At 43.2% G+C, this 16,308-nt stretch overlaps 1 protein-coding gene across 1 annotated transcript in view; it reads left to right on the plus strand.

Annotated features, from left to right (window-relative positions):
- The window catches only part of prph (peripherin), a 23,674-nt gene extending 9,120 nt beyond the window's left edge, over positions 1–14,554 (plus strand). Inside the window, 8 exon segments of the mRNA XM_079490784.1 lie at positions 1,759–1,819; positions 3,255–3,350; positions 8,040–8,210; positions 8,691–8,816; positions 9,343–9,563; positions 11,354–11,415; positions 12,308–12,402; positions 14,356–14,554. Coding sequence (XP_079346910.1) covers positions 1,759–1,819; positions 3,255–3,350; positions 8,040–8,210; positions 8,691–8,816; positions 9,343–9,563; positions 11,354–11,415; positions 12,308–12,402; positions 14,356–14,436 — 913 coding nt within the window. The 3' untranslated portion in view covers positions 14,437–14,554.
- Positions 14,555–16,308: the final 1,754 nt, after the last annotated feature.

Raw genomic sequence — 16,308 nt, forward strand, 5'->3', positions numbered from 1 at the left:
GGTGAGAGTAGGAACACTTCATGACCATATATAGAGTAGGAACACTTCATGACCATATATAGAGTAGGAACACTTCATGACCATATATAGAGTAGGAACACTTCATGACCATATATAGAGTAGGAACACTTCATGACCATATATAGAGTGACCATATATAGAGTAGGAACACTTCATGACCATATATAGAGTAGGAACACTTCATGACCATATATAGAGTAGGAACACTTCATGACCATATATAGAGTGACCATATATAGAGTAGGAACACCTCATGACCATATATAGAGTAGGAACACTTCATGACCATATATAGAGTAGGAACACTTCATGACCATATATAGAGTAGGAACACTTCATGACCATATATAGAGTAGGAACACTTCATGACCATAGAGTAGGAACACTTCATGACCATATATAGAGTAGGAACACTTCATGACCATATATAGAGTAGGAACACTTCATGACCATATATAGAGTAGGAACACTTCATGACCATATATAGAGTAGGAACACTTCATGACCATATATAGAGTGACCATATATAGAGTAGGAACACCTCATGACCATATATAGAGTAGGAACACTTCATGACCATATATAGAGTAGGAACACTTCATGACCATATATAGAGTAGGAACACTTCATGACCATATATAGAGTAGGAACACTTCATGACCATAGAGTAGGAACACTTCATGACCATATATAGAGTAGGAACACTTCATGACCATATATAGAGTAGGAACACTTCATGACCATATATAGAGTAGGAACACTTCATGACCATATATAGAGTGACCATATATAGAGTAGGAACACTTCATGACCATATATAGAGTAGGAACACTTCATGACCATATATAGCGTAGGAACACTGCATGACCATATATAGAGTAGGAACACTTCATGACCATATATAGAGTAGGAACACTTCATGACCATATATAGAGTAGGAACACTTCATGACCATATATAGAGTAGGAACACTTCATGACCATATATAGAGTGACCATATATAGAGTAGGAACACTTCATGACCATATATAGAGTAGGAACACCTCATGACCATATATAGAGTAGGAACACTTCATGACCATATATAGAGTAGGAACACTTCATGACCATATATAGAGTAGGAACACTTCGTGACCAAATATAGAGTAGGAACACTTCATGACCATATATAGAGTAGGAACACTTCATGACCATATATAGAGTAGGAACACTTCATGACCATATATAGAGTAGGAACACTTCATGACCATATATAGAGTAGGAACACTTCATGACCATAGGTGAGAGTAGGAACGAAGATTGCTCGGTAGAGCTTTGCCTTCTGGCTCAACTCTCTTTTCGTCACGAACATGTTTGCATTTATTTTTTTATATATTATATTATTTTACATAAATCTTCTCTTCTGGGGGGTCCCTGGTATGGGCTGAAATATATATTCATTCGGGGGTCCTTGACATGAAACAGTTTGAGAACCACTGCTTTAATGTAGGAAGTGGAGAGGTCACCTCAATAAGATGCCATTCAGGGCTGGAACTATGCATTATTTTATATTTCCTTTTTAACACTGTTTGTCTCTGTGTTCACAGACTGGACGAGGAGTTAGTTTTAACCCTGTGTGTGTGTGTGTGTGTGTGTGTGTGTGTGTGTGTGTGTGTGTGTGTGTGTGTGTGTGTGTGTGTGTGTGTGTGTGTGTGTGTGTGTGTGTGTGTGTGTGTGTGTGTGTGTGTGTTCTCACAGGCTGGATGAGGAGGCTCAGAAGAGAGCTGAGGCTGAGAACAACATGACTTCCTTCAGAAAGGTAAACACTGGACTACACTCAGTATTATACTAGAACTACACTCAGTATTATAATAGAACTACACTCAGTATTATGATATAACTACACTCAGTATTATAATAGAACTACACTCAGTATTATAATATAACTACACTCAGTATTATGATATAACTACACTCAGTATTATGATATAACTACACTCAGTATTATAATAGAACTACACTCAGTAATATAATAGAACTACACTCAGTATTATGATAGAACTACACTCAGTATTATAATAGAACTACACTCAGTAATATAATAGAACTACACTCAGTATTATGATAGAACTACACTCAGTATTATGATATAACTACACTCAGTATTATAATAGAACTACACTCAGTAATATAATAGAACTACACTCAGTATTATGATAGAACTACACTCAGTATTATAATAGAACTACACTCAGTATTATAATAGAACTACACTCAGTATTATGATAGAACTACACTCAGTATTATAATAGAACTACACTCAGTAATATAATAGAACTACACTCAGTATTCTGATAGAACTACACTCAGTATTATAATAGAACTACACTCAGTATTATGATAGAACTACACTCAGTATTCTGATAGAACTACACTCAGTATTATGATAGAACTACACTCAGTATTATAATAGAACTACACTCAGTATTATAATAGAACTACACTCAGTATTATAATAGAACTACACTCAGTATTATGATAGAACTACACTCAGTATTATGATAGAACTACACTCAGTATTATGATAGAACTACACTCAGTATTATGATAGAACTACACTCAGTATTATGATAGAACTACACTCAGTATTATGATAGAACTACACTCAGTATTATGATAGAACTACACTCAGTATTATGATAGAACTACACTCAGTATTATAATAGAACTACACTCAGTAATATGATAGAACTACACTCAGTATTATGATAGAACTACACTCAGTATTATGATAGAACTACACTCAGTGTTATAATAGAACTACACTCAGTATTATAATAGAACTACACTCAGTATTATGATAGAACTACACTCAGTATTATGATAGAACTACACTCAGTATTATAATAGAACTACACTCAGTAATATAATAGAACTACACTCAGTAATATAATAGAACTACACTCAGTATTATAATAGAACTACACTCAGTATTATGATAGAACTACACTCAGTATTATGATAGAACTACACTCAGTATTATAATAGAACTACACTCAGTATTATAATAGAACTACACTCAGTATTATAATAGAACTACACTCAGTATTATAATAGAACTACACTCAGTATTATAATAGAACCTGGATCAGCGGCGCGTTTTGAGCTTGTATATTTTGGGACAGGTTTACCACCGACAGCTATAGGTATTCTTGCATAACAGTGACACCTTGTGTTCATCCGTCATATGACAGGACGTGGATGACGCCACCTTGTCCCGCCTGGAGCTGGAGCGGAAGATCGAGTCTCTGATGGACGAGATCGAATTCCTCAAGAAACTCCATGATGAGGTTAGTGCTGCCACCATGTGGTCAGACTCAGTACTACACACCACAGTACACTGTGTCAGTACACCAAGTACTAGTACTCCATGATGAGGTAAGTTCTGCAGGTATTACTAGTAGGAAAGGAAAATAAGCATCTCCATCAAGCTGGTCAACATGCTGAAGCACACAGTGCTCTAAAATATCCTGGTAGATGGCTGTGTTGAAACCAGTGTTAAGTTTTCACTGTCAGTGGACCAACACCATGCAGATAACATGTTGTATCTGTCAGTGGACCAACACCATGCAGATAACATGTTCTATCACTGTCAGTGGACCAACACCATGCAGATAACATGTTCTATCTGTCAGTGGACCAACACCATGCAGATAACATGTTCTATCTGTCAGTGGACCAACACCATGCAGATAACATGTTGTATCTGTCAGTGGACCAACACCATGCAGATAACATGTTCTATCTGTCAGTGGACCAACACCATGCAGATAACATGTTGTATCAGTCAGTGGACCAACACCATGCAGATAACATGTTCTATCTGTCAGTGGACCAACACCATGCAGATAACATGTTTTATCAGTCAGTGGACCAACACCATGCAGATAACATGTTCTATCTGTCAGTGGACCAACACCATGCAGATAACATGTTCTATCACTGTCAGTGGACCAACACCATGCAGATAACATGTTGTATCTGTCAGTGGACCAACACCATGCAGATAACATGTTCTATCTGTCAGTGGACCAACACCATGCAGATAACATGTTGTATCTGTCAGTGGACCAACACCATGCAGATAACATGTTCTATCTGTCAGTGGACCAACACCATGCAGATAACATGTTCTATCTGTCAGTGGACCAACACCATGCAGATAACATGTTCTATCTGTCAGTGGACCAACACCATGCAGATAACATGTTTTATCTGTCAGTGGACCAACACCATGCAGATAACATGTTTTATCTGTCAGTGGACCAACACCATGAAGATAACATGTTCTATCTGTCAGTGGACCAACACCATGCAGATAACATGTTCTATCTGTCAGTGGACCAACACCATGCAGATAACATGTTCTATCTGTCAGTGGACCAACACCATGCAGATAACATGTTGTATCAGTCAGTGGACCAACACCATGCAGATAACATGTTGTATCTGTCAGTGGACCAACACCATGCAGATAACATGTTGTATCTGTCAGTGGACCAACACCATGCAGATAACATGTTCTATCTGTCAGTGGACCAACACCATGCAGATAACATGTTGTATCAGTCAGTGGACCAACACCATGCAGATAACATGTTGTATCTGTCAGTGGACCAACACCATGCAGATAACATGTTCTATCTGTCAGTGGACCAACACCATGCAGATAACATGTTGTATCAGTCAGTGGACCAACACCATGCAGATAACATGTTGTATCTGTCAGTGGACCAACACCATGCAGATAACATGTTCTATCTGTCAGTGGACCAACACCATGCAGATAACATGTTCTATCTGTCAGTGGACCAACACCATGCAGATAACATGTTCTATCTGTCAGTGGACCAACACCATGCAGATAACATGTTTTATCACTGTCAGTGGACCAACACCATGCAGATAACATGTTCTATCTGTCAGTGGACCAACACCATGCAGATAACATGTTCTATCTGTCAGTGGACCAACACCATGCAGATAACATGTTCTATCACTATCAGTGGACCAACACCATGCAGATAACATGTTCTATCACTATCAGTGGACCAACACCATGCAGATAACATGTTCTATCACTATCAGTGGACCAACACCATGCAGATAACATGTTCTATCACTATCAGTGGACCAACACCATGCATATAACATGTTTTATCACTATCAGTGGACCAACACCATGCATATAACATGTTTTATCACTATCAGTGGACCAACACCATGCAGATAACATGTTTTATCACTGTCAGTGGACCAACACCATGCAGATAACATGTTCTATCTGTCAGTGGACCAACACCATGCAGATAACATGTTCTATCACTGTCAGTGGACCAACACCATGCAGATAACATGTTCTATCTGTCAGTGGACCAACACCATGCAGATAACATGTTCTATCTGTCAGTGGACCAACACCATGCAGATAACATGTTCTATCTGTCAGTGGACCAACACCATGCAGATAACATGTTCTATCAGTCAGTGGACCAACACCATGCAGATAACATGTTCTATCTGTCAGTGGACCAACACCATGCAGATAACATGTTCTATCTGTCAGTGGACCAACACCATGCAGATAACATGTTCTATCTGTCAGTGGACCAACAACATCATCACTAAATCATCACTGTGTTTTCACCATCTATTATGATATTTTACAGCACTGTGTGCTTCCGTATGTTGACAGGCTTTATGGATATACTGATTTCCTTTTCCAGCAGCACTTGGCACCTGCCCACAGAGCCAAAACTACTAGTAACTGGTGTACTGACCATGGTATTACTGTGTTAAAACTACTAGTAACTGGTGTACTGACCATGGTATTACTGTGTTAAAACTACTAGTAACTGGTGTACTGACCATGGTATTACTGTGTTAAAACTACTAGTAACTGGTGTACTGACCATGGTATTACTGTGTTAAAACTACTAGTAACTGGTGTACTGACCATAGTATTACTGTGTTAAAACTACTAGTAACTGGTGTACTGACCATGGTATTACTGTGATAAAACTACTAGTAACTGGTGTACTGACCATAGTATTACTGTGTTAAAACTACTAGTAACTGGTGTACTGACCATGGTATTACTGTGTTAAAACTACTAGTAACTGGTGTACTGACCATGGTATTACTGTGTTAAAACTACTAGTAACTGGTGTACTGACCATGGTATTACTGTGTTAAAACTACTAGTAACTGGTGTACTGACCATGGTATTACTGTGTTAAAACTACTAGTAACTGGTGTACTGACCATGGTATTACTGTGTTAAAACTACTAGTAACTGGTGTACTGACCATGGTATTACTGTGTTAAAACTACTAGTAACTGGTGTACTGACCATGGTATTACTGTGTTAAAACTACTAGTAACTGGTGTACTGACCATGGTATTACTGTGTTAAAACTACTAGTAACTGGTGTACTGACCATGGTATTACTGTGTTAAAACTACTAGTAACTGGTGTACTGACCATGGTATTACTGTGTTAAAACTACTAGTAACTGGTGTACTGACCATGGTATTACTGTGTTAAAACTACTGGTAACTGGTGTACTGACCATGGTATTACTGTGTTAAAACTACTAGTAACTGGTGTACTGACCAGGGTATTACTGTGTTAAAACTACTAGTAACTGGTGTACTGACCATGGTATTACTGTGTTAAAACTACTAGTAACTGGTGTACTGACCATGGTATTACTGTGATAAAACTACTAGTAACTGGTGTACTGACCATGGTATTACTGTGATAAAACTACTAGTAACTGGTGTACTGACCATAGTATTACTGTGTTAAAACTACTAGTAACTGGTGTACTGACCATGGTATTACTGTGTTAAAACTACTAGTAACTGGTGTACTGACCATGATATTACTGTGTTAAAACTACTAGTAACTGGTGTACTGACCATGGTATTACTGTGTTAAAACTACTAGTAACTGGTGTACTGACCATGGTATTACTGTGATAAAACTACTAGTAACTGGTGTACTGACCATGGTATTACTGTGTTAAAACTACTAGTAACTGGTGTACTGACCATGGTATTACTGTGTTAAAACTACTAGTAACTGGTGTACTGACCATGGTATTACTGTGTTAAAACTACTAGTAACTGGTGTACTGACCATGGTATTACTGTGTTAAAACTACTAGTAACTGGTGTACTGACCATGGTATTACTGTGTTAAAACTACTAGTAACTGGTGTACTGACCATGGTATTACTGTGATAAAACTACTAGTAACTGGTGTACTGACCATAGTATTACTGTGTTAAAACTACTAGTAACTGGTGTACTGACCATGGTATTACTGTGTTAAAACTACTAGTAACTGGTGTACTGACCATGGTATTACTGTGTTAAAACTACTAGTAACTGGTGTACTGACCATGGTATTACTGTGTTAAAACTACTAGTAACTGGTGTACTGACCATGGTATTACTGTGCTTAACTGACCAGCCAACTGGCCTGACCTGAACCCCACAGAGAACCTAGGTTGTATTGTCAAGAGGAAGGTGTGAGATATTAGATTCATCAATACAAGCTGCTACCAACAAACCTGGGCTTCCATAACACCTCAACATCACCTCCATGCCACGCCCCACAGGCTGATCACCTCCATGCCACGCCCCACAGGCTGATCACCTCCATGCCACGCCCCACAGGCTGATCACCTCCATGCCACGCCCCACAGGCTGATCACCTCCATTTTTTGAGAAGCACCTGTGTATATATAATATATATATAGATTTCTTTAAATATATTTTTGTGAGCGGAAATGCCAGCGTCCTTGCTCGGGTTTCGGGGAGGTGTAGTTCCAGACTCATCATTCGGTGTGTGTGTGTGTGTGTGTGTGTGTGTGTGTGTGTGTGTGTGTGTGTGTGTGTGTGTGTGTGTGTGTGTGTGTGTGTGTGTGTGTGTGTGTGTGTGTGTGTGTGTGTGTGGTCGTGGTCATCAGGAGATCCAGGATGTCCAGGTGAGCGTCCAGACTCAGCAGCTGAAGGTAGAGATGGACCATCAGCAGAGTGCCAGACCTGACCTCACGGCGGCTCTGAGGGACATCAGGGCTCAGTACGAGAACATCGCCTCCAAGAATACGCTGGAGTCTGAGGAGTGGTACAAGAGCAAGGTGCACGCACGCACGCACGCACACACACACACGCACGCACGCACGCACACACACGCACGCACGCACGCACGCACACTCCAAGTGAACTAAGTAAACTAACTAACTAAGTGCACTCCACACTCCACTGAAATAACAACATTATGTAACATTAAATAACAACATTATGTAACATTAAATAACAACATTATGTAACATTAAATAACAACATTATGTAACATTAAATAACAACATTATGTAACATTAGGAATAAAACGTTTAGCTTTTAGGCCCCTATAACTTTTCCCCTGGCTGTAGCCCCAAACCTCATCGCCGACAATATATCCGATCTACAAGGTCACAACGTGCCGCCAATGCAACGCGTTGTGATCTTGTAGATCAGGTATTTTGTGAGTACTGTTCCCCAACATCAGGACGCTACTTTTTCAGGGCGTTTTATGACTAAACTTGACCTTTGACCTTCTTGTCCTATCCTTCCTGCAGATGGCTGACTTGACGGACAGTGCTAAGCGTAACAACGACGCCATGAGGCAGGCCAAGCAGGACTCTAACGACCAGAGGAGGCAGATCCAGTCCCTGACCTGTGAGGTGGACGCTCTGAAGAACACAGTGAGTCCCTATAGACCCTATACGCCTAGACACTACCCCCTAGACACTACCCCTAGACACTACCCCTAGTGACCTGTGAGGTGGACGCTCTGAAGAACAGTAACACAGAAACACAGAATGAGGCTCTGATGCTCCAGATGTTATTTATTTATTCCAGAATGAGGCTCTGATGCTCCAGATGTTATTTATTTATTCCAGAATGAGGCTCTGATGCGCCAGATGTTATTTATTTATTCCAGAATGAGGCTCTGATGCTCCAGATGTTATTTATTTATTCCAGAACGAGGCTCTGATGCTCCAGATGTTATTTATTTATTCCAGAACGAGGCTCTGATGCTCCAGATGTTATTTATTTATTCCAGAATGAGGCTCTGATGCTCCAGATGTTATTTATTTATTCCAGAATGAGGCTCTGATGCGCCAGATGTTATTTATTTATTCCAGAATGAGGCTCTGATGCTCCAGATGTTATTTATTTATTCCAGAATGAGGCTCTGATGCTCCAGATGTTATTTATTTATTCCAGAACGAGGCTCTGATGCGCCAGATGCGGGACATGGAGGACCAGTTCAACCACGAGGCCGGTAACTACCAGGACAACGTGACTCGTCTGGAGGAGGAGATCCGCCACCTGAAGGACGAGATGTCTCGCCACCTCCGTGAGTACCAGGACCTCCTCAACGTCAAGATGGCGCTGGACATCGAGATCGCCACCTACCGCAAGCTGCTGGAGGGAGAGGAGAGCAGGTGAGACGGTGCGGTCTGGTACGGTACGGTACGGTCTGGTACGGTGTGGTACGGTACGGTACGGTCTGGTACGGTGTGGTACGGTACGGTACGGTACGGTCTGGTACGGTGTGGTACGGTACGGTCTGGTACGGTCTGGTATGGTACGTTACGGTACGGTACGGTACGGTACGGTACGGTACGGTACGGAACGGAACAGTACGGTACGGTACGGTACAGAACAGTACGGTACGGTACGGTACGGTACGGTACGGTCTGGTACGGTACGGTACGGTCTGGTACGGTACGGTACGGTACGGTACGGTACGGTACGGTCTGGTACGGTACGGTACGGTACGGTACGGTACGGTCTGGTACGGTACAGAACGGTACGGTACAGAACGGTACGGTACGGTACAGAACGGTACGGTACAGAACGGAACGGTACGGTACGGTACAGAACGGTACGGTACGGTACGGTCAGACATTAACAATAAAAGGTCATGTTTGTATAGCACATTTAGAAGGACAAGTTAGTCCTTCTGCACCCCTACGAGGGGCAGGTGAACTAAAGAGTAGGAATCCTTCACAATGTCTTCACTTCAAAATGTATTTAAGTAGCAACATTCCAGTCGGTCAGACCTTCATCGGGCGAGCTTATAAAAGAACTGGTGAAACATTGGCCAAATTAACAAATAATATCAGAAATGGCCAAACTTTAAATGCACCAAGTCTCTGTGCGTACGTGTGTATGTACGTCTGTACGTACGTCTGTAATCCACGTAACTCGAGAACCGTTCGCCTCACCGACTTTAATTCGACACACACGTTCCACACCCCCACAGGGAGGGCAGGGCCCGGTGTCGAGTCGGTCGGATACACCGTTGTCCAGAACCATTACAAAAGGCTCTGGACCTGATCACCCCTAGATCTGCATATATGGAGCTGGCCTGTTCTGACATCACAATGATGTTCTGACATCACAATGATGTTCTGACATCACAATGTTCTGACATCACAATGATGTTCTGACATCACAATGTTCTGACATCACAATGTTCTGACATCACAATGATGTTCTGACATCACAATGACAGTTCTGACATCACAATGATGTTCTGACATCACAATGATGTTCTGACATCACAATGTTCTGACATCACAATGATGTTCTGACATCACAATGATGTTCTGACATCACAATGATGTTCTGACATCACAATGTTCTGACATCACAATGATGTTCTGACATCACAATGATGTTCTGACATCACAATGTTCTGACATCACAATGTTCTGACATCACAATGATGTTCTGACATCACAATGTTCTGACATCACAATCATGTTCTGACATCACAATGATGTTCTGACATCACAATGATGTTCTGACATCACAATGATGCACAACCTTGCCCTTTATTAGCCAATAATTGATCACACCTGATCACCCCCCAACGGGCACTGTTCTAGTTGTGAGAATAGCTGATCTACAAGCTCACAACGCATCACAACCTTGTAGATGTGAACCGAACTGAGTCAAACTGAATTTAATTTCTCAACTCCTATTCCATGTGTTTATCAGGGTGGGTGGTCCTATCGGGTGGGTGGTCCTATCAGGTGGGTGGTCCTATCAGGTGGGTGGTCCTATCAGGTGGGTGGTCCTATTGGGTGGGTGGTCCTATCAGGTGGGTGGTCCTATCAGGTGGGTGGTCCTATCAGGTGGGTGGAGGGTTGAAAAGCACTAATCTATTCCAGGACACAGAGTTAGAGACTATAGTAGTAACTGAATAAAAACTCTGTTTCTTCAGGATTACCGTCCCGATGCAGAACTACGGCATGAGCAACCACATGGACCACGGTGACGACCGCGGTAAATATGACTCCTCATCATCATCACACTGTTAACTCATGTATTTATCTGTATGTTTTTATCTTCGTTTTTAAAGCCATAAACTAATATCTGCTGTTAGACTAACGCACAACACACTCGCAATAACACACTCGCAATCACAATATCACAGTGTCAATTTTGTCAAAAAAGTCACAATGCGCTCACGCACACACACACACACACACACACACACACACTTTTTTATTTTATTTTCTTTTATGCTCAGACAAATGGAACAAACTCCAGGACTCTGAAACTGGACAAACTGCTCACTGTGGAGACATTTGAGGCTTAAATATAGGATGCATTGCAAGGACTAGTGGCTTGGTGTAGCCCCTGTGTGACTAGTGGCTTGGTGTAGCCCCTGTGTGACTAGTGGCTTGGTGTAGCCCCTGTGTGACTAGTGGCTTGGTGTAGCCCCTGTGACTAGTGGCTTGGTGTAGCCCCTGGACTAGTGGCTTGGTGTAGCCCCTGTGTGACTAGTGGCTTGGTGTAGCCCCTGTGTGACCAGTGGCTTGGTGTAGCCCCTGTGTGACTAGTGGCTTGGTGTAGCCCCTGTGACTAGTGGTGACTAGTGGCTTGGTGTAGCCCCTGTGTGTGTATTTGGACTAGTGGCTTGGTGTAGCCCCTGTGTGTGTATTTGCATCATGATGTTTTTTCTTACATATATTGTCCACTATATTGCACTTTATTTAAAATTGTGTTGTTGTTTTCTTTTTGCTGTTGTTTGTTTGTTGTGCTCTTCCCTGAGTAAATAAAGCCATGCAGTATGGTGAAAGGGTTAACCCTGAAAGGTGAAACACATTGAACTTGATTTGGTTCCAGTTCCAGCAGGCCTTAAATGGGACTTTATTCTTTTAACCCTTCACAGACTATGACCAGAGCTCGGACAACCCTAAGAAGACCAACGACGCCCCTGGCAAGAAGAATGTGGTGATCAAGACCGTGGACATGCGCGACGGAGAGGTAACTCTGACTCTGATTGGGTCACACTCCGTCATGTGATGTTTAGACGGAGAGGTAACGTCATGTGATGTTTGAGGGGTGTAACGCGACGGAGAGGTAAGGTCATGTGATGTTTGAGGGGTGTAAGACGGAGAGGTAACGTCATGTGATGTTTGAGGGGTGTAAGACGGAGAGGTAACGTCATGTGATGTTTGAGGGGGTGTAACGCGACGGAGAGGTAACGTCATGTGATGTTTGAGGGGTGTAAGACGGAGAGGTAACGTCATGTGATGTTTGAGGGGGTGTAACGCGACGGAGAGGTAACGTCATGTGATATTTGAGGGGGTGTAACGCGACGGAGAGGTAACGTCATGTGATGTTTGAGGGGGTGTAACGCGACGGAGAGGTAACGTCATGTGATGTTTGAGGGGGTGTAACGCGACGGAGAGGTAACGTCATGTGATGTTTGAGGGGGTGTAAGACGGAGAGGTAACTCTGACTCTGATTGGGTCACACTCCGTCATGTGATGTTTAGACGGAGAGGTAAGGTCATGTGATGTTTGAGGGGTGTAAGACGGAGAGGTAACGTCATGTGATGTTTGAGGGGTGTAAGACGGAGAGGTAACGTCATGTGATGTTTGAGGGGTGTAAGACGGAGAGGTAACGTCATGTGATGTTTGAGGGGGTGTAACGCGACGGAGAGGTAATGTCATGTGATGTTTGAGGGGGTGTAACGCGACGGAGAGGTAACGTCATGTGATGTTTGAGGGGGTGTAAGACGGAGAGGTAACTCTGACTCTGATTGGGTCACACTCCGTCATGTGATGTTTAGACGGAGAGGTAAGGTCATGTGATGTTTGAGGGGTGTAAGACGGAGAGGTAACGTCATGTGATGTTTGAGGGGTGTAAGACGGAGAGGTAACGTCATGTGATGTTTGAGGGGTGTAAGACGGAGAGGTAACGTCATGTGATGTTTGAGGGGTGTAAGACGGAGAGGTAACGTCATGTGATGTTTGAGGGGTGTAAGACGGAGAGGTAACGTCATGTGATGTTTGAGGGGTGTAAGACGGAGAGGTAACGTCATGTGATGTTTGAGGGGTGTAACGCGACGGAGAGGTAACGTCATGTGATGTTTGAGGGGGTGTAAGACGGAGAGGTAACGTCATGTGATGTTTGAGGGGTGTAAGACGGAGAGGTAACGTCATGTGATGTTTGAGGGGGTGTAACTGTAAAGTGACTAGAAGCTGTTTCTTTTTTCTTTTCGTTTGTTTATTTTCGGACCACAATTCTCATATGAGACGATTTGAAGATGACCCAATGTTATTCTCCAAAGAGAAAAACTTCCGCGACCCGCTTGGAACAGGTCAGGACTTTAGAACCAGGGATGAGCGAGTGACGTCAGGACTTTAGAACCAGGGGATGAGTGTGTGGAGTTTGCATGTTCTCCCCGTGTCCCCTAGGGTAGGTACCCTCACATGTTCTCCCCGTGTCCCCTAGGGTAGGTACGCTCACATGTTCTCCCCGTGTCCCCTAGGGTATAGGTACCCTCACATGTTCTCCCCGTGTCCCCTAGGGTAGGTACCCTCACAAAAACATGCAGTAATCCTGGTCTCTAAACTGCCTCCCCCTGGCCAGCCGGGGGCCTGATGGAGGGGAAAGGAACTGGTTGGAATAATGTGTTACGTCCAACGCGCTACGTCCAACCAGGGAAACTCCCCCCTGTCAGGTGTAAAGGAGCAACCTGGACACTCATGCGTGAAGGAGTTCAAGTCCGTTGCTCTCCCCAGGTTGGCGGAGGGTGTGTAGAGCCCAGGATTACATTAGATAATTGACACAGGGGTGTAAAATGAGTTACAAAATCGTGGGATAAAAATGATTACAAAAAAATAAAAGAAACAGGGGATGAGCGAGTGACTTCTGCGCACTGTGTATGTATGTATTGTAATAACGAGGGACCTGTTGGTTGGTCTCCAGGTGGTCAAGGAGTCCAGCCGGGAGAAGGAGAGAGACTCTGGACGTCACGAGAAGAAGGATCACGATGACAGAGACGACTAGACCACAACAACATAATATCAATACAATTAAAACACAATAAAGAATAAAAAAAAAAGAAAAAGATAATGAGAAACTGATGATTTGAAGAAAACAAGTTCAAAGCTACCGTTTCCCTCATTTTGCTAGTTATCTGTATCATTGTCAAATGCAGACCGTGCAATATAACAAAAACACTAACAAACAACAACAACAATAGATAGTGTCACTTTGGCGCTATTTAAATCTACTAAATACTGCTGTAAAACAGCTTCTAAACGGGGTTATGTGTCACTGCCTTTAGGGCTACGCAGAACATCTTTACTAATGTACCAGAACATCTTTACTAATGTACCAAAACATCTTTACTAAATGTACCAAAACATCTTTACTAATGTACCACTTGAGGCCTTGAGTTACAGTGCAATTCCTTTCATCCTTTTTATAGCAGAAACAACCTGAAGATATATATACAGCTAAAATACTTTGTTGTTACAGGAACAACCTGAAGATATATATACAGCTAAAATACTTTCAGACAGGGTTGGGAGTCATTGGTGTCGACTTGAAGACAGTTACCTTTGTAGTCAGTAGCTTTTCTCTTCATTATTTATCAGGGAACCACCAAAACAAAAAGACTGATTGTTATTTAAAAACGATTGATACGGATGGATAATGGTTATTTAAGGATGGATTTGTAATGGTTATTTAAGACTGATTGGTTGATGGTTATTTGAGACCGATTGATTGATTGATTGATTGATTGATTGATTGATTGATGGAGGGTTATTATCTGCCACACTGTGAATGGTGACGTCAGCCTGATTTTTTCAGCGAAACAATAAATATCACAGAACTAAATGTGCTTTGCAATGAGCTCTAGCATCCATACTAGAGAACAGACTGTGTTTAATAACGCAAATAAAGTTAAATGGAACGGAAACATGCCATTTTGTCTGCTTCATTTATTTATTTTTTATTTTCATCCTGGGCCGTGGCTCAGAGGTCCATCCTGGGGCTCAGAGGTCCATCCTGGGGCTCAGAGGTCCATCCTGGGGCTCAGAGGTCCATCCTGGGCCGTGGCTCAGAGGTCCATCCTGGGCCATGGCTCAGAGGTCCATCCTGGGGCTCAGAGGTCCATCCTGGGGCTCAGAGGTCCATCCTGGGCCGTGGCTCAGAGGTCCATCCTGGGGCTCAGAGGTCCATCCTGGGGCTCAGAGGTCCATCCTGGGCCTTGGCTCAGCGGTCCATCCTGGGGCTCAGAGGTCCATCCTGGGGCTCAGAGGTCCATCCTGGGCCGTGGCTCAGCGGTCCATCCTGGGCCATGGCTCAGCGGTCCATCCTGGGGCTCAGAGGTCCATCCTGGGCCGTGGCTCAGAGGTCCATCCTGGGGCTCAGAGGTCCATCCTGGGGCTCAGAGGTCCATCCTGGGCCGTGGCTCAGCGGTCCATCCTGGGGCTCAGAGGTCCATCCGGGGCCATGGCTCAGAGGTCCATCCTGGGCCTAGGCTCAGAGGTCCATCCTGGGCCATGGCTCAGAGGTCCATCCTGGGCCTAGGCTCAGAGGTCCATCCTGGGCCATGGCTCAGAGGTCCATCCTGGGGCTCAGGATGTAGAATTCGTTAACGACGCACAGCCACCCCCTTGACAGAAAGGCCGGGATGATCGGTTTATTTTTCAAACACAGTTCTTATATGAAGCGACTTAAAATCGCCCTATGGGGATTACAATGCAAATAAAAAAATACATGAACCTGTGGACTGGCGCCCTCTACTGAAAGTGACGTCAGACTTCGGTGCTCTATTCACCCTGTAAATGACCCCAGAGCACTGACCCCAGAGCACTGACCCCATAGCACTGACCCCAGAGCATCTATTCACCCTCTGTAACTGACCCC

This window comes from Electrona antarctica (genome assembly GCF_951216825.1).
Source record: "Electrona antarctica genome assembly, chromosome: 21".
In the NCBI taxonomy this organism is placed as follows: domain Eukaryota; kingdom Metazoa; phylum Chordata; class Actinopteri; order Myctophiformes; family Myctophidae; genus Electrona; species Electrona antarctica.